Source organism: Symsagittifera roscoffensis, chromosome 4 (genome assembly GCF_963678635.1).
Source record: "Symsagittifera roscoffensis chromosome 4, txSymRosc1.1, whole genome shotgun sequence".
NCBI classification, from domain to species: Eukaryota; Metazoa; Xenacoelomorpha; order Acoela; family Convolutidae; genus Symsagittifera; species Symsagittifera roscoffensis.
Window position 1 is genome coordinate 75,203,007 of NC_087065.1, and position 27,131 is coordinate 75,230,137.

Genomic DNA, 27,131 nt, shown 5'->3' on the forward strand with positions numbered 1-27,131 from the left:
CCGTGGAACATCTTGGTGGCATCGGAAGCTCGACATACAAAACTCTATCCTCTATTTCCTATAGAATCAAGACGACCACTGGTGAGAAAAGGTCATTCACGTTCCTCAAACAAAGACTCGGCATTGCACTGCAACGCGGTAATGCTGCCTGCTTACTGGAAGCTTTAGAAGTTAACTCAACGGGCTATAAGCCAACTGCTTTTTAACCTTTGCTGTTTTTACAACTATTGAATTTGTTTATCAATTAAAAAAAGTTTTGTGAAAGCTTTCGCCTTCCAACGATTGAACTTTTCTGCAAAGGTATTTTCGGCTTCGTTAGTGCTTGGTGAGGGGGAAAAGGTTTTGAATTAACCATCGGTATAAAGTATAGAGAAATACTGAAATTGTACAATTTTTGCTGGAATGGTATTCGATGAGGAATGTTTATTGATTGTGGCACAAAATGTTTATGTCGGTGTCTCGGGTACTACAGAACGTGTATTGCTGTTTCTTCCGGTGTCCTCTCAAGGCTATCGTTAGTGCTTGGTAAAATCTCTTTCGATGCAGTTTTCCTATTCGTTTGTCCTGGCATGTTTTTAGTTTCAAAATAAGCTAGGATCAGTTTTTTTATCTGGGTCTTTCGACATATTCCAGTTTTTTCGACCTAGCGGCTTTCTGGTTTTTTATCGCAAGTGTTTGTATCGCAAGGCTTAGCGGCTTCGCTTCTGTGTTCAAACTCAAAAGCTGATTTTTTTTCAAAATACAACTCGTTTTTTTCTGTTTCTTTTTCTGTTGGCTATGTTCCTTCCTAATATTGGATATTCGCAGTAGTTTTTGTACTCTAGATAGATATGACTGACGAGGATGCATTTTTTGTTACTGAAACTGTTGAACACGATTCAAATGTAAATACCAATAGCTCAGCTGAAAGTCCGTCAAGTGAAATTAAAAACGAGGCTGATGAAGAAACTTCAGTCCATAAAAGTAAAAAGAAAAAGAAGGCCAAAAAATCTAAGAGACGGAAAAAAGTCGAGTCTTCCAGTGATGAGTCAGAAGCTGGCGAAAACCAGGATGCGAAAAAGCGTTGGGAAGAGCTTTACTATGACTTCCAAAAAATTTTCTACAAAAACAATGGACATTATTACAACGATGGGAGTACCAAATTTATCAAAGCGTACTATAAAAAGTATTGTAACACAAGTGAAACTGAAGAGAACTGCAAAGAAGACGAGGTAATTGATTCTCTAACTGGAACAAAGCCAGTAACAGTACCTGATGTTACAACCAGTGTTAACGGTAAAGATATAGCCGAATCATCTCGCGATACTGATGATGGCGGATATAATTCTGACAATGATGGAGTTCCAATTGTTTTTGATTCTTCTGGTGACCAAGATATAAATGCTCCATCCAGTTCTTCTTTTTATAGTTTACCAACAGTTTTTCAACAGCCCAAGAATCAAATCATTAGCCGTAAGTTTCCTTTTGTAGTTTTAGGCAGCTTTGACTAGTATAAACTTGTGTTCATAAAATTGAAATTATCCCTTTCCGCAATAACAATTACACGAACTTTTTATTCGAATTGTTTAAAACTCATGTGCAAGAATTGTATGTTTTTTTCAGCAATACATCATATTGGAGTTTCGCCATCTCCTGAGAAATTCCCATTTGCGACTACCCCCAGTTTTCCATCTATGGTCAATGCAACGGAGCAAGTTCGTCCGTTGCCGCAATTTCCAATAAATCGACCAGCGCCAGATTTCTCAGTTCCTAAAGCAGCAAATAAAAGCAAAACTTCGAGACTTCTGTCATATGTTAATTCTAACGAGGATGCTTGGATCACGCCTGCAAATGAAAGAAATAAATTGCAAACAATTCAGATGACTAATTTCAAGATGTCTCCAATGCCTGTTCAACAACAACCTCAATTGCGCCCTTTGAATGGAGCAGTGGGTGTCACCTCCGAACCTTTTCGACCTCCCCCATTCCCTGTTTCTAGTATCCGAAATAGTAATATGATTAATGGACCTCCTAATTTCTTCGGCTTGCCTTTTCCGCCTAACTTTTTTCCAGGTATGTATGGGAGCTAAAAATAGTAATTGCTGGTTTTGGTTTTTATCAAGCTTGCTTTACAAGTTTGACACATCATTTTTGGTTGCTATTTCACAAATCTCGACCGAATAATTAAAAGTTTAATTTGATGTTTTTAAGAGTAATAAACTTATATAGGACTCTTAAATAGGTCTTGGTAATTTTTTTTTCAGAAAAAAAAAGTTGCTCACGGTCCATTTTTATTGTTTTTCGCGGTTTGGCTCCTTTTAAAAAGGAAGGCAAACTCCACTATCGAAAGTTAATTGTGCAAAGGTCACGAAAAAAGTGATCAACCTCTTATTTCGAAAATGGAATTTAATTATCAGATTACCCAGCGAAATAAAAATTTTACCTATTGATCCAGTTTTCTCAAATAGGGCTTTATCAAAAATGGGTCAAACACAAAAGTTGTTCGTGTAATTCAAAGAACTTTAAGGGCTTATTTTTTTCTTCAAAACACGCAAATTGAAGATTTTTCTAAAAACAAATCTGTTTTTTTTGTTTGTTTTTCCGTGCGTTCATTTCTCTTTGTCAGTTGGCTATATTTTCACTTGCGAGAGCTAGTGACACTTCAATTGGGGACTAAACTTTTTCCCGTGAACAACCTATATTTTACAATTTCTGCTGGCATGTTGAATGTTGACATGCTCAATGTCTTGAACATTCAAGTAAAACTATCTCTTAGTTCTTATGAGGATGTTAATAATTTTTTCAAATATATTTATTGAAAAAATGTTTTTTTTTTGGACTTGTTGTTTTTGTCCTAATTTCTTGTTTTAATCAGTTGTTATATCAGTCTAGTCAACCTGTGTTGCCTAATTTCAGGAGCGAACTTTTAAATGCTTTTGCTTGTTCAGGAGGGATGAGCCGTAAAAATTGGGCCGTTTTTATGACTACAGTTTAGTTTTCGGCTTAACGAGGGTCGACCCAACTTTTTGCGCCTTTTTTGCCGCTCGGTTACTGATTCGCAATGCTTGCTAAAGCTGTTTATGAGCCTCATCCGAGACAAGGGTATAAAATTTTCGTCGATAAATTTTTTCGAATTTCAAGTAATTTTTTGAGCTTAATCTTTTAAATGAAGCATTGTTTTTTTTCTGCTCAATATTTTCTTGTACAATGTTTAATTGATCGCAAGAGTTGGGAAGCTCCGCTTTGTCTCTCAGTATCACACTTGCGAGGGCTATGAAAATTTTGGTAGATGTAGTTTTTTAAACATTTTTATTGTCGATAGTTTTTTTTTAAATATATTTTTCGAGTTGCGGCTTATTTTTTTCTCGGCTAGCTCGCGATGCTATTTTTGTGATATGTTTTTTAAATTAATTAATGTTTCTACAATTGTATGCTGGCTATTGTAGAGTTGCAAGGAATTGATCGGTTTTAGGTCCCCGCGGTATCAATGGTCAAGCTCAGTTGCCGCCACCACCAATTCCCATCCCAGTTTCGCAGCCTATTTCGAGTGAAATGATTTTCCCACTGCCAAACTCATCTTCAAACGCGTCCATTGCGCTAGGCACGATGCCTATCCAGTCTCACCGCCCAGCTCAAAATTCAGATAATCATAGGTTTGTGTAGCGATGCTGAATCATTGTGGTAGTTTACACATACACCTACAATGACAATCAATTTAATGTCAACCCTTGTAGTTTAAGATATGAATGAACAGCGTAGAGATAAACGTAGATGTCGCTAAGTTTTGCCAAACTTTGGCGGGCACTAAGATTTTTGTGAAAAACCAACCATTGGGTGGTTTTGATCAAGATTTTTGACTGGAAACCAATAATTTGAAGGCTAAATTTGAACAAATTGATGCTCAAGTGCAATATGATGGCAGCATAAAAAGAGCAACTTTGAAACTTTCATCATTACTTTTGTTCTTAGGTTCAGAACTGGACAGTGGAAAGCACTAAATGAGTGTCAACATACTCGCGATGGGCCTAGACAAGAAATCCAAGTCTCTGTTAAACCTACTAAACGTAAGTTCATAAGGTTTGTCCGTAGTTTTAATTTAGCAAAATATATTCACCCAGGTGATAAGAAAGCGTTATCAAATCAGACAATAAGGCTGTGAAAGTTTATTGTTGAACTATTGTTTGTCTGCTTTTTTGTTGTCGTTTTAGTAGTCACGAACGGCGTTTTTTTATGATTAAATATCAATGAACGAAGTAAAAGCAAGTATTTGGCTCGTATTGTTTATAGTTTTTCAGAAAGGTCTTATAGGTTGATCATGCTCAAATTTGATTTTTCGCAGTTAGATTTTTGATTGTTTCGATTTATGCTTAATTTAAATTCATTGGCCAAAAGGAAGGCAAAATATCTCTAATTACAAACTGCAAATGGCCCGAAAAGATGTGAATGACTTCATTTTCGAATTTTAAATTCTGCCAGCGGAATAGAACAATTACCCATTGACAAATTTTTCTCTAATTGGATTACTTTTATGACCAGGAAGTCAATCATAAAAGATTCTTGAGATAAATGATCATTGTTTTTCGGTTTAACTAATCTTTGCTGACAATGACAACATTTGCTATGTTCTGATGGTTTTTACAATGATTGAAAATCTGTTTGATCAAGGGAGCTCCAAGAAATTTTGCCAAATGATATTATCTGCCAAAAAAAAGCGTTTAAAAACAATTTTTCCGCTCATTCACAAATGATTCACACAATTTCACTTACAAATGACTTCCCCTTTAAGGTTTTCTCCTAGTTCACTAATGATATCACAAAAAATTTTCAATATAAAAAGAAAGTAAAATAGCTTTTTTTAAATTGTTTTTGTAATTTTTTGGCTCCCACTATCAAAATCAACTACAAAATGGTTGATTTTGCAGTAACTGGGTTAAAAATAGCCTCTGTGTAGAATTTACAAAAATGCAAAAAAAATTCTCAAAAAAGAAAATAAACAAGTATTTGAGAGTCGATGAACGTAGTTCAGACTCTTATAAAGGATAGGTCGTGATGTTTTCTTTTTTTAAATGAAAGTCCTGAAAATTGTTTAGTCTCAAATTCATTTTTTTGCGGTTGTCTGTTGATTTCTTTCTAAGTTCAGATAATTTCCTTTGTTAAACACAAAGACAGATGCCTCAAATTATTGCTAGAATGGGTTGACTGATATATTTTGTCAAAGCTTTTTGAGTGGTGATTCGAAAGACATTAAAAAGAAAGTTTTCCTAAAAGAATTGTCATCTTCTGAAATTAAAGTAATCTAGGTTTTTCTAGATTTTAGGCATATTCGACAGTCATAATAAAATAGGCAAATTGGAAAAAAGTTTTTCAAGAAAAATGAGTAGAAAAACGAAAAAAAAAAAATCAAAATGGTGCCAAAAAACTTCTAAAACTAATTTTACCGCAGTAAAATCAAGTTTTCACGTTTGAAATTAAGCATAAATAAGCTTTTTAAAGCCTGCTCGCTCACCTTATTTGCTCGAAATTAGACCAAAACTCAATTTTCAAATGGGTTTTTTCAAACGGGCTTCTTTCGAATCACGACTGAAAGGGCTTTTATATGATCTATCACTCGACATATTCCGATGATTATTTGTGGTACGTGATTTTGCGTGGAAAACAAAAAAAAACACTCGAATACAAAATTCCTCTCCATTTTCAATGGTCAGAACACTAAATTCTTCTAATTAATTTAGAATCGATAATCAGCATTTCATAGTGTTTTCTGTTTAAGTTATTTTTCTTTAGAAATGAGTGTCACTGACAATTTGTCGATAGACGAAGCAAAGTCGAACCAGCAGAATATCCCAGCAGTGATTCAGTGCAGTCCAAAACAATTCAATTACGAACACATCTCAGAAAATTGTTTCACTTTCGAGTAAGTGGTTTTGGAATATGCCGACTAAACGCTTCAATACAAATTGTGATGTGTGTCTTTTTTGGAAGTTTTTTTAGTAAGGAAATGGTAAGAGTGTTTGATTTATGTCAGTGTTTCTTTTTAGACCTGATCTAATTGATTGCAGTTCGTTTACATGCGATTGTGAAGAGAATGACCCCAAATCTTCCTGCAAGCCTCCGAATTGTGTCAACCAATCTTTGCAAATCGAATGCGATTCTAACTGCTCTATTGTGTCCCGTTGTTCTAACAATCAATTCAGATCAGCTAAGTTTCCGAAAGTTGAAATTTTCAAAACGGGTAAAACTGGGCATGGTTTGAGGACTTGTGAAGCTGTAGTTTCGGGAACTGTGATCATCGAATACGTAGGCGAAGTGATAAAAAAGACAGAGATACCCAACAGGATGAAAGACTATAAAAGGGAGGGTTTGAAGAATTACTATACTATGAAGCTATCGGACACCACTGCGATTGACGCGACAAAGAAGGGAAATGAGTCGAGATTCGTGAACCACAGCTGCCAGCCGAATTGCGAACTGCAAAAAGTTGGTGATTTTTCTGCGCGACTGTTCTAGTGTAGCATTTTTAAAATCCGTGTCAGTTAACTTCAAGCGGGTTTTTTGTAATTTTTTGTTTTAAGTAGTTTTGGTTCTAAAGCTGGAAAAGTTTTCAGATTTAAATATTTTTTGTAGGTTTTTTGGATTTCGTCACAATTTTCGTTGGCTTATTTGCCGGATGTTTTATTTTAGTAACATTTTTGGAGTTTTTTTAGAATCTTTTTCGATTCAATTTAGAAGAGCGTTGATACAATTTATGGGTTTTTGTTTTTATGCGCGAAATATTTTTTGTTTGGAAAGAGAAAATTTTATACAAATGGTTTTTGAAAAAATGTTGCTCTAATTTCCAGTTTTTTGGTGCTGGTTGCAGGGTTGGTAATGTTTTAAAATAAGGCAGAAAAAACAGGTATTAAAACAGTAAATAAAAAACAGTGTTTTGTATTTTAAAACTTTTATCGCAAAAAACTAGCATTGCCTGGGAGTCGAACCGCTGCGATAGGGGTATGAGCCGCCGTCCCTTATTGAGCCGGCTCGATCTCTACAATGCTGCACTGGATCATCTGAAACTTTTTGTAGCAAAAAGAAGAGATGATTATCTGACTCTCGTTTTTCTTGCCGCATATGTTTTAGATCATCGGTATGAGGGAAGAAGATAGAACTGAACAAACTGTAAAAAAAAAACAATAAAACTTGTTTTTTTTAATAAAAAAACGCTGTTTATTTGAATTTTTTCAATAAAAAAACGTTTTTCCCCAGCCCTGGCTGGTTGAGCGTTTGCTCAACTGGTTGAGCGGCTCAAACAATGTTGATGCTCAGTAAATGATTTTCACTTCATTTTAAGACTGATTATGAACTTCATCCTATACAACCATGAAGTTTTTATAGCTCTGTTTTTTCGACCTATCAAATTATTTTTTCGAGTAATTTTTTCAATTTTCAGAATTTTTGACAGTTTTTTCTTCCATCATGTAGCGCAATGTGTTTTTTGGATCGCAAGTGTTACAAAACTCCGCTTCGCCTCTGTGTAGAAACTTGTGTAGATATTCGAATTGTGAATCAACTGAAATTATTTCAGTGGCTTGTAGGAGGCAAATGGCGTCTGGGAGTGGTTGCCTCTCGCAGTCTGTCGCCGGGAGAGGAAGTGACAGTGGACTGCAATGCCCAGCTGTATTCCAGAAGAGCGATGAGTTGCTTCTGTGAGTGCAAGACGGCCTCCAGGTGCAGAGGCATCATCCAGTCTGCCAGTCTGAACAGCAGGACCAAACAGGACAATGAAATGTACATTCAGAACAAAGTAAGTGTCATGGTTTACTTCCGCTGCCTTGCCGAGTCTGTATCTTGATCAATTTTCAGGCACCAGTTTTATATTTTCTGCCATAACATCGATTCAAAATCTCGTATATATCAATGCTTCGGAGTTTTAAGGGCGTTTCCTTGTTCATGGGGATTTTTTTGTGATATTTTCGCGTTGGCCACATTCATGGACGATGACGATTAATAAACATATTAACAGATTTCTTAATCTGTTTGTGGCTTTTTAGCTCATGGATTTCATCGATTTGATTAACCCTTCGCTGTTTAAACTTATAAGCGGTTTTTGTTGTTCCAGGGGATTTTGCGATATTTTAACATTTGCAAGATCTATGATGATCATTAATAGACTTACTGATTACAATTATCTGTTTTTTAGCTGATGGATTTCATCGACCTGAACAACCCAGGAAAAGTGACAACTTCAAAGCAGCGCAAGTTGCAAAAAATGTCCAGGCTGCTACTGCACGACGAAGCATATGACGTGAAGTGTCAGTTGCTGAACCTTCTCTCGTTTGATAAACCCATGGAAGTTTTAGCCCTGTTTGTCAAGTATCACGGAGTGTCCATTCTCAGCTACCTAGTATCACACATTTGGAAGAGCAAGCTAGTCAAAGAAGCGGTGATTTTGGGACAAGGAGCAAATAGACGTCTAAGAGACGACGAAATAAATGCACTGCAACTTTTGACGTCTTGCTTGCGACTGCTTTCAAAGCTGCCCCTTGAGTCTGAAATAGTAACTAAGCGAAGTGGAATTGTTTCGGTGCTTACCTCGTTGGCAGAAGATCTGTCATACCTGACTTACAGTCAAATTTCGTGGAGCAAACGTGATGATATGAATCAAGTTGATTTCAATTCGAGGACCGCTGTGTCTGTTCTTTGTTCCATTTTGAGTTCGACTAAAGAATTTCTAAATGATTGGAAGCATTTAATAAGCTCCATTAATAATATGAAAAAGGTGCAAGAAATCAAGGAAAAGCACGAGGAAAGCAAGGCAGACGGTAATGAAAAACTTGAGGACGTTACTGGGATCGAGTTGGGAAAACCAGAAAGAAAACGTCCAAGGTTATTGTCGACCGATGAACCAGTTGCATCTGACGGCAACTTTTCTAGTAAACGCAGAAGAATGTTAGTAGTTTTAGTTTTAAGAGAATGTACTGAAGAATCTTATATAGGTCGTGATGCTTTTTTTTCGATGAAAAAGTCTTAAAATTGATCCAGTTTTCTGAGACTGAGTTAATTTTATCAAAAAAGTGCCAATCATAAATTGCTCTTTAAATTCACATAGCTGTAATGCCATATATTTTTTTATTTTGAAATTTGCAAACTGAGTTTTTTTCTGTTTCATTGAGTTATTGAATCTTCGTTTTCTTTCCGTCTTTACCGTCTTTAATTTTGATCCAACTGTTTCTATCATCCTCCTTTTCAACATCTTTCTATCATCCTCTGTACCAGCAGGCCTACAGTTTTATCTAAAATAATATTAATAGACTGATCTGCAAGTTGAACAGAATGTTCCGTCAAAAGTCACCATTTCAAAATAATTTTGAAAAATTGTGTTTTTATATATTGATGAGCAAAAAAGGGGCTTTTTGAATTTTTTTATGGTGTCTTTTTTTGCTTGTTTTTTTTTAGTAAGAGTCTTAAATGCTAACTTGAAGGCGACTTATTTGGTACCTTGAATAAAAAGGCAAAATGGATAGAAAAGTGGAAATGGCCCGAAACACGTGATGAACTGTGGAATTCGACAAATGCGCGTTTTCAGAATTTTAGCATTAACTAATTATTCAATTTTTATACATGCGAGCTAGCGAGTATATTGTATTAGTATGACCCTACTTTTTTCCAACCTAACTAGCTTGTGCTCATTTGGTGGCAATTTTGCTGTAGCCTTAGTTTGACTATTTTTTTCCAACCTAGCTAGCTTGTGCTCATTTGGTGGCAATTATGCTGTAGCGTTGAAAAGTTCATAGGTAATGTTTTCTGCTTGATTGGTGGCTAGTTCTGGACAATTTTCAAGCGATCGTGACACATGGAAGGACGAGAGCCTCCAATTCGACAAAACGGAAGTCAGATGCGCACTTAGCATTAGTTTTATTTATATTAGGTTGCATTTTTGCTGCATAGCATTAGCAATTTATTAGCATCTGTGGCTGATCTATTCGTTGCTGATGCTACTGAAGTTTCAATGGCCCGTGGGGCCTTTGCGAGGGTTTTAGACTCAAACCCTCGGGTTGGAGTCTGACTCATCAAAAGGTTTAATAATTCAAAGCCTATTTCCATTTTTTCTATTTTTTTAAGCTGATTTTTGTCGTTTTCTAGCAGCGCGTGTTTTAATTTGGGTCAGTTTTATTTTTAGAATAATGTGAAATTGTGAACCATACAATATTTTTGAATTTCAAAAGCTTTTACGTGGTCTAATTTTTTCTCTTTGAAGCTCCTGAATTGATTTTTTTGAACTGCGCATTTTTTTTGGGTTCATTATGTCCATCCATTAACAATATTCCAACTGGCTGTTTCAATTTCTAATTTTGAAATTTCAGACAGTTTTTTGGTTCTATTTCTTATTTTTGCAAATCTAAGGATGATGTATCGATGCCAAACCTAGCATTATCCATTTTTAAGCACTGTAACTAACAAAAAATTTTGTTTAGAAAGTCTTTGACAGAGACCTGCAACGAGTCATCAGTAACAACGCCATGTGATTCGAAACCCGATAGACGGAAGTCGTCCAGTGATTTGGCAGAATCAAATGTGCAATCTACTCAAATGTTGAACGCCACTCTCAGTGTTTCTAGCCAAGGAACACCCAATATGGGTGATGTTGTCAAAGATGATGGAGCTGTGAATGTATCTGCTATACCAGAAGCTGCATTAAATGACTCCGTTGAAAGTGGGGAAATAATGTCGCCTATTAAGACTATGTCATTCAGTGAACCAAATGAAAGTAGCAAAAATATGTCTGTAGAAGAAGAAAACGGAAGTTCGGAATATCCTCGACCCATGGAAATTGAAAAAGAACAGACGAGGGAAGTTGAAATGGAGTCGAAAGAACCTCTCAACGCTGTAGCAGAAATTGATAAATCTGAAACTAAGTTAGAAGCTGAGATTGAGATAGCAGAAAATAATACAAGTAATCAATTAGACATCAAGGAATCCGCGACGACTGAGGCGGCGGCAGAAATAGAAAAAACTTGCGATCAAATAGAAGCTTCTGTGAGCTCGTCTGCTGAAAGTTCAAGTGTATCTATGCTAACAGCAGCCGCTCCTACTCCATTAGTGCTACAACCAGGTCAAGTAATCTTCATCCGAACAACGGATGGCCTGGTTCCACAACAGGTTTCGATCCCGTTTGCCGCCTTAGCGCCGGCACCTATGCAGGGCATGGAAACATCTGGGACTCAAAACCCGCCGGGTGTTAATACGGGACTGGCCGCTCAAAATTCAGCCCCTACGATGCTTCTTACTAGTGCTTCTGTTCCTGATGGAAACCAAATACTACTCAAAGCTGCTTCTCATGATTCAGTGAGTAGTCTGAACGTCAGTTCATCGAGTCAGAACATGGATTTAGAAGGAAGTCACTGTCACATTATGCAGAATGATGGTGCTAATATAGCTGATGATGGTGCAGCAACTATTCAGTTCCAGGAGCAACAGAGCGTCCTTGTTGCTGGATTACCTCAACATGTCACGCTACATGCAGCAGGAGGTGTTATGCAATCTATAGAAGCAGCGCCACTTGTCCAAAATGAGCAGCCGAAACCACCTCAGCGACTTCCGAAGAATTGGCGCTCGGCTATTGATCCTTCAAACGGTAACACGTATTACTATCACGTTGAGACACGACAGACACAGTGGCATTTCCCACTGGCATCTGGACTGGAAGATTTCAGCAGTTCAAGTGATGACGAGGACAGCGACGAGGAGAATGAGCCGAGTGACAGCAAAATGGAAACGCACAAAGACGACAGTGTCACTTTATACGATATCCCAGACACTGTTTTTGACAGCATGGATTCAGTTGTTGCCAGTCATTACAACAACACTATCCAAAGCCACGAGGATAGCTTCAATGTAGAGTTGTTTAACTCGCATTCGATTCACACACCTCCAGAACCTTTCTCAAATCCCTCTTCATCAAGTGTTCAAGGAGGAACATCAGTAGCTGACTCGTTGGGAGTCGCAATGTCACAAGCAGGCGGTAGTGCCTTAAGCGCACCAATTAACCACAGCACTGTAAGTGATGAAAATAGTTCTACCTGTTTAATCAGTTCAAAATAACCTACTCGCCGGGTTAGGGGAAAGGGAGTTGTGCCGGGGGTCTATAAAGTAAGCGATCGATGTGTGCTGCCAGGAGGGGGGGGGGAAGCAGCTAATAATTAAGTAGTGCATTAAAGAGTAGATAATATAAAATCAAAAAGCAGAATAAAAAGAATTTATTTTGATTGCATATAGTATACGAAACTTAATTATTCTCATTTTCACAACATAATTGGAATATAAGTTTATAATTCTTTTTAATTTGAGCGAAGTTAGCCAACGGGTTATATACACCCACTAAGCGCCTGCCCTAATTGACGTAACACTACCCTAAATAACGAAAAGCGTCTGAAGTTTCTTAAAGTTTTGTTTTGCGGAAGAGTGAGGAACGTTTTTCTGGTTGGAACTTGTCGATGTTTTTGTTGTTGTTGTTAAGCTCACAGGGGGCGCGTCCGGTATGCTCTAACCAAGTCCTAGAAACTTTGCTACTTCATTCGGCGGAAGCCACATGTAAATTGGTGCTAGAGTAGGGGTGTTCTTATAACAAAAAAGTGTGAAGTGGTGTGTATCGAAAAGTACAATGGGGCAGTTGGGAGGGACGTTTGGGTCCATTCTGATCAAGTAAATCTTTACTATAACCGGAGCTTCATGGGGTTTGCCTGGTGCCGCGAGGGAAGGATTTTTAAAGAGGGTTTGCCTGGTGCCGCGAGGGAAGGATTTCAGATTAGGAGATACCGGGGGGTTTGAGGGGCAGTACTTTTGGGGGAGGTGCATCTGCAATAGCCTGCTTGACACTTAGAGTGGGTAGTTGTTTTAAAATCGTTTTTTATTTAAATTTTTGATAAGCGACAAACCATGTTTGTTAAAGTTGTTTAAAGTGGTAAAAGATGCAATTGCTTTGTCTGGGAGGATATTTTCTATTCCGTGAACCTAAATCTCAAGTATTGTCGGGCGGATATCCCGGTGAGGTTTGGGGTGATGTTAATTATAAAGTAAGGTGCTTTATGATATTTATGTTTTCAGCGTGAACTGGTTGATAATTGATGATGGTGAGCAACAGTTTATGTTTCGCTTTCTGATTAAAATTGGTCTGACCAAAGCTTTGCAGGTTACCAGTAGCGTATATTAAATTGATCCCAATATGTCCCCGAAAATGCCCTAAAAATTGCTATTATGCGCAAGGTTGCAGGGTTCTGCGAAGTTAAGGGATGAGCCAAGGAAGACACCGAGTATTTTGAGTTGCTTTTCTAAAGGAAGGGCGGTAAAATCCATTTTCACTAGGAGGTCAGTATTGAACTCCTCGTTGAGCAAGGAAAAAGGCTGGCGGAGTTTTTTGATGAGGAAAGCATAAAGAGATCTGGACGTAAGTTCATGAAATTAATTTGAGAAAACAGGAAGTTTTTTGAAGTTTGCTCCACTAAACGAAGTCAGGGAAGTCGTCTGCGTGCGATTGTAAATTTTTTGTGAGGTGATAATGGCTCTCGTGAACGTAAGAATTGAAGAAAGAAGGTGATAAAACAGCCTTGTGAGACACCTGTGCCAATAATCTTAGATGTTGACAGAGCATCCCTAAAAAGTCTTCGCTTGGCGACCCCTCAAAAGTTTTGATCACCACGTAATTAAGCTTCCCGGTACGCTGGTGTCATGAAGGAGATCCAAAAGAGTTCGATGACAGACCATGTCGAAAGCTTCAGATAGTCAAGCTTTGTCGAAACTAATCTAGTGGGTGACCTTTGTTGTCTAAAACCGTCTATGATGAAAAAAGTTTCGAGGACTGAGAGTGCATCGGTCGAAAGCCTTTTTAATGGTCAGCTTTGTGTAGGTGTTTAATTAGGGTTTGGTGAGATAAAGATTCTAAAATTTTCATAGGTGGGCTTGAAATGATACATTAAAAGTGTGTTGTGCATTAAAATTTTTGTAGTTTCTTTTGCCTTAAGTCTATTTGTCATTAAAAGTGATTGGATGAGTTCCTACCACATACTTAGAGCCATTTAACGATCGATCACTTTCCAGAACCCAATACATGAAGTATGATTACTGAAAGTCTGGAGTAATTCCCGCTATTTTTTCTTTCTCTTTAGTCGTTTTGAAATCGTTTAAAAGTTGGTCTGACGGATTGGTTAATCTGTTGCTCTCCCTTTGTTTTGTTGGTTTCTTTGTTTCGTCATTTAGTGCAGCTATAAAGACACGATGACGGGCTGCATGAGTATGACGGGATGCAGAGTAAACAGTATCACGAAAAACTCGCTCAGTGGCATTTACATCTGGTATGTGATCGAAATCCGATTCAAAAATTTTCGCTAAGCAAGATCAAGTAAAATTGGGAAGAAGCGAGTGATATATCAGGTGATGATGTCGAAGAACTTCTATTATATAGCAGTTGACTTTGGTAGTGATTATTTAGTGAGGATTGAAATTTTTCGGCGCCTAGTTTGGACCCGCGTGTCCGGTATTTCAGAGCACCGAAGTGGGGAATGAGTATCTGCATCGCCTTGTTCAATGAAAGAATTTATTTCTCATTGTTAATGGTAAATATGCATATATCGAGAATTTAAACATGAAGCACCAGAAACAGTGATGGGACAGTTAACGAACCCAATTGGGTTACAGAGCACTGCCTGTTTTATCAAATGAAATACGAAATTTGAGATCTTCAAAGAAAAGGAAAATTATATAAATCTAAAAACAAGAAAGAAAATTTTGGAGAAAAAAAATACTGAAGTTTGAATAAACATAAAGCAGCAGATTTATGGCATTGTCTAGACAGGTTAATGTTCAATCGTAGTCGGTATAAAACCAAATTAAATAATAAAAGTAGTTTTAATTCATCACTCATAATTTTTGAAACTCGCAAGTCGTATGCACCCCCATTCGGTTTCAAAAACAAAATATTGAAATTGTTCACTTTACGGTTACTGCGTCTACTAACTGTGTCCTATCCTTTGAAGCCTCTCTATCATCAGTAGAATTGATTGGGGGCTAAACGTTCAGTAGACACCTAACTGAGCCCATGCGGCAGTAACCAGCGAACAAGCCCAAGTGTGGTTTTCAAAACGCCGAAGACGCATTGAAAACAATTTACAATTTTATTAGAAAAAAATTTGAAACATACAGGCACTCCACATATTTCATTCTCCGGCCTTATCCTTGCATCCAAAAAAATGTCAACAAAAAACAAATCTGATTAGCTCTTCATTTCTTAATGTAAACAGATCGCGAATTTCGTGGGCAATGTTTTGAATATCTGAGTTGGAAACCTGATCAAAAATTATTGGAATTAGGAAATTTTGTCTAAGTATTTTAAAAAACTTAGCTCCTCTGTAACTAATTGAACTTTTTGAATTTTGCTTTTGAAATAAGGAATTTTCATTAGAATATAAGTTGACCTTCTGGTCACATACGACGGTTTATCAAAGACAAAAAGCTCATTTGAAAAAGTTTCAGAGTGTAGTCCTGCTATTGATCGCCAAACAAATTTGAGGAGTTCATACACATGCAGCTCGTGAACTGTTTAAAAAATTTTATCATTATAAACTTGTCGAATGTTTTCATATTTTCTTTTGAAAAAAATACATTGAATAATTTTCTTTTGGATAAAAAAAGGGTAAAAGGTTTGTGTAGGAAGTGTGACCATACACAAACATTCCATATTGTAAAATGAGCTTAATATTAGAGCCATAATAATCAATAATAACAGTTTTGGGAACATTTTGACGCATTTTGGAAACAATGCCACATTGTTTTCTAAGCTTAAATTGTATGAAATTAGTGTGAGAATTATATTTAAATTTAGAATCTACAAACACCAAGATTTTTGCATGACTCCTCAATTTTCAAAGGTATGTTATGAATAAACAATTGCTGGTTGGAAGCACTGTTAAGAGATACACTAATTTGTACCGTTTTGTCCATATTTAGATGTTTTTTTCAAAGTTAACCACTTATATATAGCTTTGAAGCCTTGATTGAAGCTCTCAACCGAGCAATTTAGTCCATTGATGTTTGTGTCTTCCGAAAAAAGAAAAACTTTCGCTAAGTTTACAGACTCTTGGAAGGTCGTTATATATAAGAAAAAGCAGAGGCCCCAAAATGGATCCCTGTGGGTAACCACATTCCAGATTTCGCCACGTTGATCGCGTTTCACCAATTTGGACAACTTGTTTGCGGTACTTCAAGTAACTTTTAAACCAAAGTAAACGTTTTCCACTGACACTATACCCCATACCTTTCCAACTTATCTCGTGATCCATTGTGTCAAAAGCTTTTTTTAAATCAAGAAAAACTGTTCTCTTGGGTGATTTAGTTTTTTTGTCTAAGCAATATTTCTCTGTTACTTCAGCAATAGCATCAATAGTACTGTGGTTTTTCGGAAACAAAATTGGTTGATGTAAATTAGTGAGTTTCTCTCAAGATAGCTGTACACTCGAATGTACATTGCTCGTTCAAATACCTTACTCCAGGTTACAAGAACTGATTTTGGTCGATAGTTGCTGACATCCAATTCCGATCCTGCTTTATATAAAGGATATACTACCGCTTGAGCCAGAGCGGTAGGAAAACATCCTGATTTAAAGAATAGTTGAATGAAGGAACAATTGCGAATGAACTAGCTTTAGCAATTAGATTAATAATTCCATCTATTCCAGAAGATAATTTGTTTTGTAGCGCTGAAGGAATGACTTAAATTTCATATTCAGTGATTGAATTTAAACGCATGCAAAAACGAGGCTCAGAATAAAGTTGATCGGATTCTTAATTTAGATATTTGATTAGCTAAATGACTGCCAATAGAAGAAAAAAGTAATTGAACTCAATTGCTATGGCTGGTTTTTCGCTAACAATGTCGCCACTACTTCCATTTACCGAAACTATTGTTCTAGTTAATGTATTTGTTATACCCTTTAAATCATTTAGTAGTTTGTATGCTTTCCTTGAGTCACCAATACAATTTTTGAATTTATTATAGTGAAACTTTATTTTAAGTTTTTTATTTTCAATTTCAACTTGTCTCCTGACAGATTCAAAACGAAATCTTGCTCTAACATTATTTTTGTTTTTTGACCAAGCTTTATGAAGTCTGTTACGCTTGGATATTAAGTTTTTTATATGATTACTTAACCAGGAGCAGTCAACATTTCGTTTCTTGGTTTTTGATGTTCTAAGCGGCGCATATCTATTTAAAATATCATCGTATCTCGATTGGAAATCTTCAAACAAGTCATTAACTGAGGATGTGTTTTCGAACGATTTAATTTTCTGCAACTCTTGAATTAAAGCGAAATTTAAGTTTTCGATTCGAGTGTTAGATTTTAAAAAAATCCTGTATCACGTTAAGAATTTGCAGATAGATTGCATTCGCGAGGTTGTGGTTATCAGCTCTAGGATAAGGGGCAAGTGGTCAGAGAAGGATTGATCTTCAAGCGTATAAGCATTTTTTACAAAAACATCTTTCTTTATCATGTGGTCCAGAAGAGTATCAAATGTATTTCCTATTCGAGTTGGTTGTTAATTGACCTGATCGAAGTCGTTGCCTTCTATAGAATCAATATACTTTGAAGAGAGGTTGTTAGTTTTTAGGTTATCAATAATGAAATCACCGCACATTAGAACCCGATAATTTTGGCAGAAATTATGTCAAGAACATTTTCAAACTGTTTTAGAAAGCAAAATTTGTCAATTTTAGGAGGATTGTACACCAACATTATCAAGAAGAATTCTTGATGAATCCTAACCAAAACTGTTAAAGTTCCGATGGTAGTTCTTCGATGAAAGTTACATTTTCTTTCAATTGTATCATCATCACCTCTCCTCCAGTACTGGCTCTTGGCTTACTAATTACCTCATGATAACCTTTTATTTTACAGCTGTGTTTGTCGTCATATTCATGTAACCATGTTTAGGAAAATAATTTTAGGTGGTGATTCAAGGGAACTTGCAAGTGCTTCCAGTTCATCATGGTTTTTACGCAACGATCGTACATTTTAGGAACTTTTGAAAATGAATTAGGGTTTGGCAAGGAATGGTTTTGATAATGCTTGCTATTGCTTTACGAAGCAGCTTTCTATTTGATTCATTGAGTATTGCAGCTTCCTTCCTCCTTCATAGAGTCCTCGTACACAATGCGTTGAATTGTCAGGCTTGAATTTGAAAAAACTACTCCTTTCTCTTGTCCAAATAGATTCGAATCTGCCGTCTTCTTTCATAAGGTTGAAAAACTTGAGTCGCGTGGTTGTTAGGTCTTCGAAAACTTCGACTGAGCTCATCGGTTGAGTTTGTTTCAAATTTTTTGTTTCGCAGAAGTTCTTCTTTTGATATTCGCCTACAGAAGCGCACAATCATTGGCCGAGCTTTTGAGTTTCTCCCAGGTAACCTATGAGCAATTGAGATATCTGATTTTTCAACCAGCGCACCCATTTCACTACCTACACTCAAGACTTTTTCAATGCTACGAAATTCCTTTGTCCGTTATCGCCTGTGCTCTTCATTTCCGGTTATCCAATTATCCCCACATTGTCCCGCCCATTATATCCTAGAAATTCTGCTTCTGATTTCTCAAATTACATTTTCTCGTCTCCATTTTTATTGTTTCCATGGTCTCCTTTAACACAGACTCTTTTATATCCTGCAGTCCATGGTTGATTAACGATTTGAAAATAACTGATAGCGATGTTTCCAATTTTTGGGATTTGCATCTCTAATACTTTCTCTATAGTCGATTCTATACTCTCGTCAAAGCTTTTGTTCGCTTCAGATACTGATTGCAAATCTGGGCTGAAAGACACACATTCGTTTTGAAGAAGATTTGGTGATCGGCGTCTGATCTTGAAATCGTAGCTGTGGAATAGCATTGTTCGATTCTTGGATGCTCAAATCTTCTGTTGGAACTCCATTGGTCAGGTCAGTGTTTTCCATTTTACGTCTCTGAAACTATTTAATAAGCTTATTACAAGAATTAGGCTTATCTTTTCAATACTGTTCAATAATCTATACAATACTGCTAATGGATTCAAGGCTTTTTCAAGACTATTCTATTCTGCAAGTAGAGTTGAAATGGTTGCTTTATAGTTCTTAGGATAGCTACTATAGGGAGGGATATGAAATTTTGTGATATGCAGAATCTGACTGGTGACCTTTACATAAACACTTTGCGCCTCCATCAGAGTTCTGTCTCAACTTGTCATTTTCATCGTAGCGAAGAGTTGCAGTTTGTAGACCTCCTCGCTATCGCTGTTGGTCCTTGCTTAGTAAACGAGGGAGTGCAGGTTTTCGGATTTAGTTCGGTTTCTTGGAAAAAAAAACCCATATGAATATGGTACTCGCAAATTAAAGCTGCTAATTTAGGTGCTTTCCCAGAGATGTCATCGCAGTTTAGCTGCAGAATTATCAGGGACCTATTTGATGGTGAGAATGAATTGGCTTGGTTACTAGGGAGTTTGTCGCAGATAGCTGAAATGTAGTAGTGTCAGTGTTTAAAATCAAGGGGCGTTAGTTACTGGGGGAAGTGAAGTTGAGGAAGAGATAGAAGTAGGTCGGGAATTAGTTGCGGAATTTGTTAGTGGGAGGTGGCAAGATGTAATTCGCTGTGCAGGTGAGACAGTAAAAACCTGTCATGTTTCAGCCTGGTTAGACCCCTGCATTTTAAATTAAGCCATACACAAACATGGTACCACACGCTTGCTTGGGAACTGAGATTTTTGTGATGTTTTGGGAGCAGCACTTTTGGACCCAAGAAATTGTCGATGAAACAATGCGGCCATCGGCCTTAAAAAAATCGGTATTGGTAGCTTTAAAATCGGGGAAATATTTACCTTTCGATTTATACATATTTGTACATGCATGCAAACATCAGCGCCGTCACGAGAAAATCCTAGATCCACCGCTGCATACATACATACATGCTTTCATTCATACATACCTACATGCATACCCACCTGCATACATTACTAAACGTATAACTAAAGACATACCGTCATACATACATACTAACATACTTTCATAAATACATACATACCCACATGCATACATAATTACGTTCATACATACGTACGTACATACATACATACATACATACATACATACATACCTATATACATACCTACATACATATATACATACAAATATACATACATACATACATACATACATACATACATACGCACCTACATGCATACAGGTAAAAAACTTTCGGGAAAATATTCACCTTTCGATACATACATTTATGTACATGCATGCAAACATCAGCCCCCTCTCGAGAAAATCCTAGATCCACCCCTTCATACATACATACATACATACATACATAACATAACATACATTCATACATACATTTATACATACATACATACATATATACATACGCTTCTACATGCATACAGGTAACAAACAATTTTCAATTTTTCATTCAATATCAAAACGTTTTTAAACTATTTTTTCTTCTTTTTATCATCAACGAAAACATTTTAAACAAGTTAGACGTTTCCAACCAACTGCTGAGCGACTCTTTAGCTGGAACATTAATCACACAAAAACTAACTAATAACAGCTCGATTTTGCTTTTGATGAGAATTCTGAAATTTTTTCAAGACTAATGGTCAATCAATAAATGAACTGACAAATTCACTACTGTTTACAAAACAGTTCTCTCAAAAATTTAGTCATATGGGAAATTTTTCACTTTTTTGCCATTTGGGAGTTATTCCATTTGAGAAATAATACATACGAGCATACATACATTCATACATACATACATACATACATACATACATACATACATAAATACTTTCATACTCGCATAGATTCATACATAGATACATACCTTTAGGTGAACTTTTAAAAATCTGAACTCCGGCAATCGATCTATATCAGAGAAAAAAGAAGTCGAAAAGTTGTACATAATAGTTGAAACTTATATTCCGTCAAAAATTGAAAAGTTGAAACTTACTTTTCGGCAATATCATGAAAAGTCGGAACGCAAAGTAATCCCAGGGATTTGAGGAGCTCCCTAAAAGCAACATGCCGAAAACTCTCTTGAACTTTCTTGCCTACGACCTCGTGCAAAGTGCTATAAAATTTCAATGGATGAAGGGCTGAGCTGATGTTAAGATTGAACTTCGTGGCAGTGAACATAGTGAAGACACTTAGATAGGTCGTGATGATTTCTATTTTTTTTCTGGAAAAATTAAAAAATTTCATGGTTTGACTTGGTTTCTTCAAGCTGAGAGAGTTTTCTTAGTGAACAGATAGGCAAGCTCCGCTCTCGAACAGTAAAGATGGAAAGGTCACGAAAAACGTGATCGACATCTAGTTTCTAAAGTGGATATTAGGTTTTAGGCTTCCCTGTGGAATAAAAAAATACCGTAAGATCCATTTTGCTAAAGTTCGGTTAATTTTATCAGAAAAGTATTAATCAATAGCTTGATTTGATATTCCTTTCTTTGAAATTTAGTTGAAGAGTTTTTCGAAAATTAGGTCTTTTTTATGTTTCCTTTCGTTCGCGTTTTACCATTTTCTTTGCGATCGGATAAATGAAAAATATGATTTTCGTTAAATCAAATGTGATGATATTGCTAGTTGTGGTAATTAATAAGTATTTTAATTTAGCTGATGAAATCTTTGTCAATGTGGCCATTTTACTACTGTGACTCTGTTGATAACCTGGTAATATTCTGTCTTTTTTTACTTCTCTGTTATAATAAGGTTTATATCTATACTCTCTCGCTGAACAGCTTGATCTGAGGCTTTCTTGAAATTAAATGATTTCCTGGTGTGTTCCAGCCCTCAAGAGGCGTCCTTGGACTTCCGCTACCATTTGAGTCAGCAAACGTTCCAGCAAACCGCCAATCAGCATTTAACAATAGCCAGCCTCTGCAACATCATCGCCCTCAAACATCATCACATATTGGACATAAGTTGCACCATCACCATTCCTCTTATTCGAGAAGCAACTTATCGAATGCTGGACACCGAAGTTCAACTAGTGCAAAGAGGTCCTCAGGAACTGCAGTTGTGAGTAGTGTCGCAAAGCAGGCCAAGGAAGAGTTTATGGAAAAGGTGTCCAAGGTAGTGGTGCAGACTCTGAACTCTCATCTTAGGAGTGACTGCAAGGTTGGCAGAATCCGCTCAGCCGACGACTTCAAGTTCCTAGCCAGAAAGGTCAGTATTTGTTCTTAATAATCGAGGTAGGGGTGCATAATAATTTCGAAGCAATGTAATTAATTCGCAAGCGATTATTCAAAAAAATTGTCAGATGTGCAAGAGTCGATGAATGCAGTGAAGACTCTTTTGTAGGTCTGATGACTTTTTTTCGTTTTCATTTGAGTGGTTTGGCTATCGATTTCTTTTAAAGGAAGGCAAACTCCGCCATCAAACAGCAAAAAAAATAAAGGTCACGAAAAACGTGATCGAATTCTAGTTTGAAATCGGATTTTAATTTTCAGATAACCTAGCGGATTAAAAAAATTACTAATTGATCCAGTTTTCTCAAATGGTTAATATTATCAAAATTGTCAATCATAAATTGTTCTATAAATTTCAAGAGTTTTAAAGCCCTCTATTTTTTCTTCAAAATTCGAAAGTTGAGATTTTTTCAAAAAAAAACATCTCTGTATTTTTACTGTTTGCTTGCGTTCATTGACTCTTTTGTCAGTTGGCTATGTTTTGATTTGGGTATCTGTCTGCTTAAATCGCTAGAGCTGCAAAGCATGGCGATTTTTCTCAAATCAGTTGCTGATTTTTAGCTCGTATAGTTTGATGATGATATCAAGGTTTTTAGCAGGTACGTTAGGTACTTTTAACTTAAACCCATCGCCTAAAACTTAATAGACGCAATGTTTCGGCGGTTTTTATAGGGGACAATAGTTAACAAAAAGCGTTGGGGACAATGTTTAAGCGAAAGGCATGCATTTTCTGAAAAACAAGTTTTCCAATCCACAACTATTATGATGTTCCACATTCTGGACAACTAGTATGATTTTCAATAATCTTATCTATTTATTTACCTATATATCTATTATTTAAACTCAACGACAAATTTTTTCTGGACAATAGTTGAGTGAAAGGCATGAATGTTCTAGAAGTTCTTTTCAATAGAAATTTATAGGGGACAATGGTTAACAAGAGGCGTCAGGACAATGTTTGAGCGAAAGGCATGCATTTTCTGAAAAACAAGTTTTCCAATCCACATTCTGGACAGCTGTTTTGGATAACTATTATAATGTTCCATATTCTGGACAACTAGTATGATTTTCAATAATCTTAACTATTTATTTATCTTTGTATCTATTATTTAAACTCAACGACAAATTCTTTCTGGACAATAGTTGAGTGAAAGGCATGGATTTTCTAGAAGTTCTTTTCAATAGAAATTTATACGGGACAATGTTTAAGCGAAAGGCATGAAATTTATCCAAAAGGCATGAAATATATCCAATTTTCTAAAAAAAAAAAACGAGTTTTCCAATCCACATTCTGGACAGCTGTTTTGGATAACTATTATGATGTTCCACATTCTGGACAACTATTATGGTTTTCAATAATCTTATCTATGTATTTGGCAAAAGGCATGAATTTTCTAGAAGTTTTTTTCAATTCTTGACAATATTCAACTTGAGATGTTCATTAGGCCAGGTTTCTAGACAGATTATCTTGAAACTTAGAGAAACATTTTATCGATTACTCTTTTAAATTATATATATTTTTTAAAAGTTTGAACTCGTTGCTGCAGACTAACGGGATTGCTGTTTTCGGGTTGCGATACTAATGCCAAAACTTAAGCTTCTAGAAGCTCGTAACTTACAAGATATGGACGGTTTTATGAATCTTTCAGAAATTCTAAAAACTTTGAAAAAAAAACAAAATAGTTTTTAATTCAACATTTTTTACCCGAACTTGCATGCTAACGCGCAAAAAGCGCACTTAAATGGCTGAAAACAGAATATGCAACCGTGGGTGAAATTATTGCGAGCTCACATAAATAAGTTTTCGACAAACCGGCTCGCTAAAAATTTCTGAATAAACCCGGAAAATCTCGTTTTCGTATTATTTTTGCCACTATGTTGTTTTTTGATACTACTGAAACTATGTCAAAATTGAAGTCAGAAGACAAATGAAATTAAAACAATATGTGAAAATGAAATCAAAAGACTTAAATGAAATTAAAACAATAAAAAATTGAGTAAAAGTAGTTAATTTTTTTCAAAAGTCATATTTGTCTATGGGTTTTAAAAACAATTTCACAATGAAAAGTAACGAAAAAAAATTGAAAAAATAGTGATTATATGGTTTATTTTATTGTATCCTTTTTGTTCTGTATTAGAACAAATAAATCAAGCTGAAACTTCCGAAAACATTTACTTTTTGAAGTATCTGTTGGTCATGATTAAATTTCGAACTAAATTTTAAAACTCTGTACAGCGCTCATCGATGAGTTTCCAACGTCTTGCTTTGATAATTCTTTTCTCCTGGTGCATTCAAATTATCAGTAAATTCCTTGTTGAAGGGTGCTGATAACAAATTCTTCGATTTATTAATCAATCTTTGAGTAAACAGTGTTTTCACTCTTAACCATGACACTCTGCTACCAAATTTAGGAAAATATAGATTTCGAGGGAACATATATAGGCTATCTAAAATTTACTTGACAAATTGAAAACCCCAGTTTTTGAATAAATTTTGCGTATGTAAATAAATATCGCGTATGAACAAGCTTAGAGTTGGCGTGCCACAAAAATAGGTTTTAAGACTTTCCCTCTGATATATAAAAGGAAAAAATGAGCATGCTCAGTAGGTTACGGTAAGGCTATTTTCATCGCTACTGCAGTAGTTACGTCGCTTTAAAAAAAAACGAAAAAAAGTGTTTCACCAGTTAATTTATCCTTAGATGACTACAGAGAAAAGCTATCAATCAAAGTGTGAATTTTTTATCCAGGGTTTTTAAGGGTTTTTATCCAGTCAAAGATGAGTTTTAATCAGGAAGTATATGCTGTTATACTACATTTGATGTTATACTTTATTAACACGTGAGCAATTCTTGAGCCGAGAAAATCTGAAACAAATTTTTCAGACCAGAAAATCTTGACCAACTTTTTCTATGACAAAAACATAGAAAACATAGACTTTGAAAAGTTCTGTGCGAAAAGAAGTTTCAAAAAGTCATTAAGCATTTTTGCAAATAATTGCAATGTATCATTATAAAGACCTTTTATGGTTAAGTGCTTCGCTAAAAAAATGTTCACGAAAAGTTAGCCTCGAATAATATATTTTTTTGCTCAAATAGACCGCAAAAATAATAGAAGACCAACACCTGCATTTACTGGTACCACATGACTAAAATCTTGTTTCCTTGAAAATCATCGAATGCTACAATTTACTATCTGGTGATTTTTTGAGTGATAGTGACGAAACCAATCGAAATCATTTAGTCATGAAATCAAAATATTTAAATGATAATTTAAAATTGATTTTTGTTCTGTTTTTAAAATCTGAAACACAATCCGATGCTAGTTATTATGATGACTATTATTGAATAAATTTGTCTTTTTAGTTGGTTCATTTCATCGTCCAGAAGGAAAGTGGCAGAACCAAGAGACCTGAAAAGCTGAAGATGACTACAGAAATAGCGACCAAAACGAAAAACTACATTAAGAGCTACATGAATAATTTGGGACCCGAATACAAAAGACATCTGGCAAAGTCACCGAAATGAAATTGCATTATTATATTAACGAGAGAACTTGAATCAGTGCCACGAGGTGAAAAAAGTGAGCAAAAAGATAATGACCATGCTTTCATCTTGATTCATGTTGAAACCTGACTTGAACTGAAAACTGAAATTTATGCGTTTAAATATTCCTAGTTTCTGTCGATGTTCCTTTAGAAAATTCATATTTTTCTATACCGTTCTCAGTATGTTCGCGTTCAACATATTCTTCGATATTTTTTTCACTTTTCGTTGCGCAAACGTTGCGTATTAATTTTAATAATGATGATCTCCATAAATCAAAGGTAACTCAAACAAAAAGATAATAGAATATAAGTTTGATAAATTTCTATCAAATTAGTTTATATTTAGGCTTGCAAGGGTGATGTAAATTCAGTCAGCATTTTTTGCCACTTAAGACGCACATGTTAGTTCAAAGGTGATGAGTTAATTAAACAATATCGTGCCCAATGCTGATTCAAATTCAGATTTTTAGTTTTCTAGCAAGTTTTTGCGAAGCACAGCTTCGCCTGTGTAAAAACACTTACAATTAGCAGGTTTTAGCCTTTTGAAGTCGAAACATAGAATATTTTCAGGAAACTTGTTTAACTTTAACAGCTGAATCATTTGTGCTGGACGTGTGCTTTTTTCTAGAAATTTATATTTTTTTAGTATATTCTTTATTATATATTTTTTCGTTTTGTTCTGCTTGAAAGGTTTCAGCTTATATTTTATTGGCTTGGTCACATAGTGCATTAGTTTCTGTGAATCTATATTGAAGGGAAGTCAAAATTTCGAGTTTCGCAAACCTTTTTTCCTGCCCGAGTATTATTGCTTGGTTACCGCTGCAAAAATTCATTTTGATGTTATTTTGCTACTGGCAGTTGTCCTGCGTTTAATTTTTCCTCAAAATGAACTTCCTTCAAGACAAATCGAGCGAGTTTTGGTAAAAACAATTTTTTTATTGCATGCGGCGATTGTCTAATTTTTGTCGGCTTCTTTAGCTGTATACTATTTGTTGCGAAGACCCGCTTCCTGGCTGTTTTTTTAATTGCTTTCAAACCCAAAAATTGGCATTTTATGTATCTAAACGGCCTAGTTTAAGCAGTAATCACTATAGCGCTTGGGGTTACTTTAAAAAAAGGGTTTTAAAAAATTTTTTCACACTTTTTAATTAATCAAATGAATAGAGATAATTCTTTTGATCTAATTTTTTCAACTTGGGTTACCTGAACAAAAAAGAAATTTTGATTTTACAGAACTCAAAAGTTTCAGCGTGTTGACTTACAGCTTTGGACAAGGATTTAACTCAAGCTGAATGTTTTTCAATGATGTATGGATTCTGTTCTATCAGAAAGAACCATTTTTAAATTTGTTGTTCTGCGTGGTTTTAAAA

At 35.7% G+C, this 27,131-nt stretch overlaps 2 protein-coding genes across 2 annotated transcripts in view; both read left to right on the forward strand.

The window, feature by feature from the left end:
- The window catches only part of LOC134843580 (ruvB-like 2), a 269,223-nt gene that overhangs the window by 55,953 nt on the left and 186,139 nt on the right, over positions 1-27,131 (forward strand). The window lies entirely within an intron of this gene.
- LOC134844066 (histone-lysine N-methyltransferase SETD2-like) lies at positions 814-25,932 on the forward strand. Its single transcript, XM_063860537.1, has 11 exons — positions 814-1,452; positions 1,603-2,052; positions 3,452-3,632; positions 3,949-4,043; positions 5,764-5,893; positions 6,018-6,456; positions 7,544-7,762; positions 8,159-8,907; positions 10,434-12,015; positions 21,814-22,191; positions 25,580-25,932. Exons 1-11 carry the CDS (start codon positions 831-833, stop codon positions 25,739-25,741), a joined length of 5,007 nt encoding a protein of 1,668 aa, XP_063716607.1. The 5' UTR covers positions 814-830; the 3' UTR covers positions 25,742-25,932.

Bases quoted from the DNA above. Each gene is read 5' to 3' on its own strand.
- LOC134844066 (XM_063860537.1), top strand. From the start codon at position 831: ATGACTGACGAGGATGCATTTTTTGTTACTGAAACTGTTGAACACGAT. The intron at 5,894-6,017 runs GTAAGTGGTTTT...GTTTCTTTTTAG, and splicing joins GAAAATTGTTTCACTTTCGA to ACCTGATCTAATTGATTGCA. The intron at 6,457-7,543 runs GTTGGTGATTTT...AAATTATTTCAG, and splicing joins CGAATTGCGAACTGCAAAAA to TGGCTTGTAGGAGGCAAATG.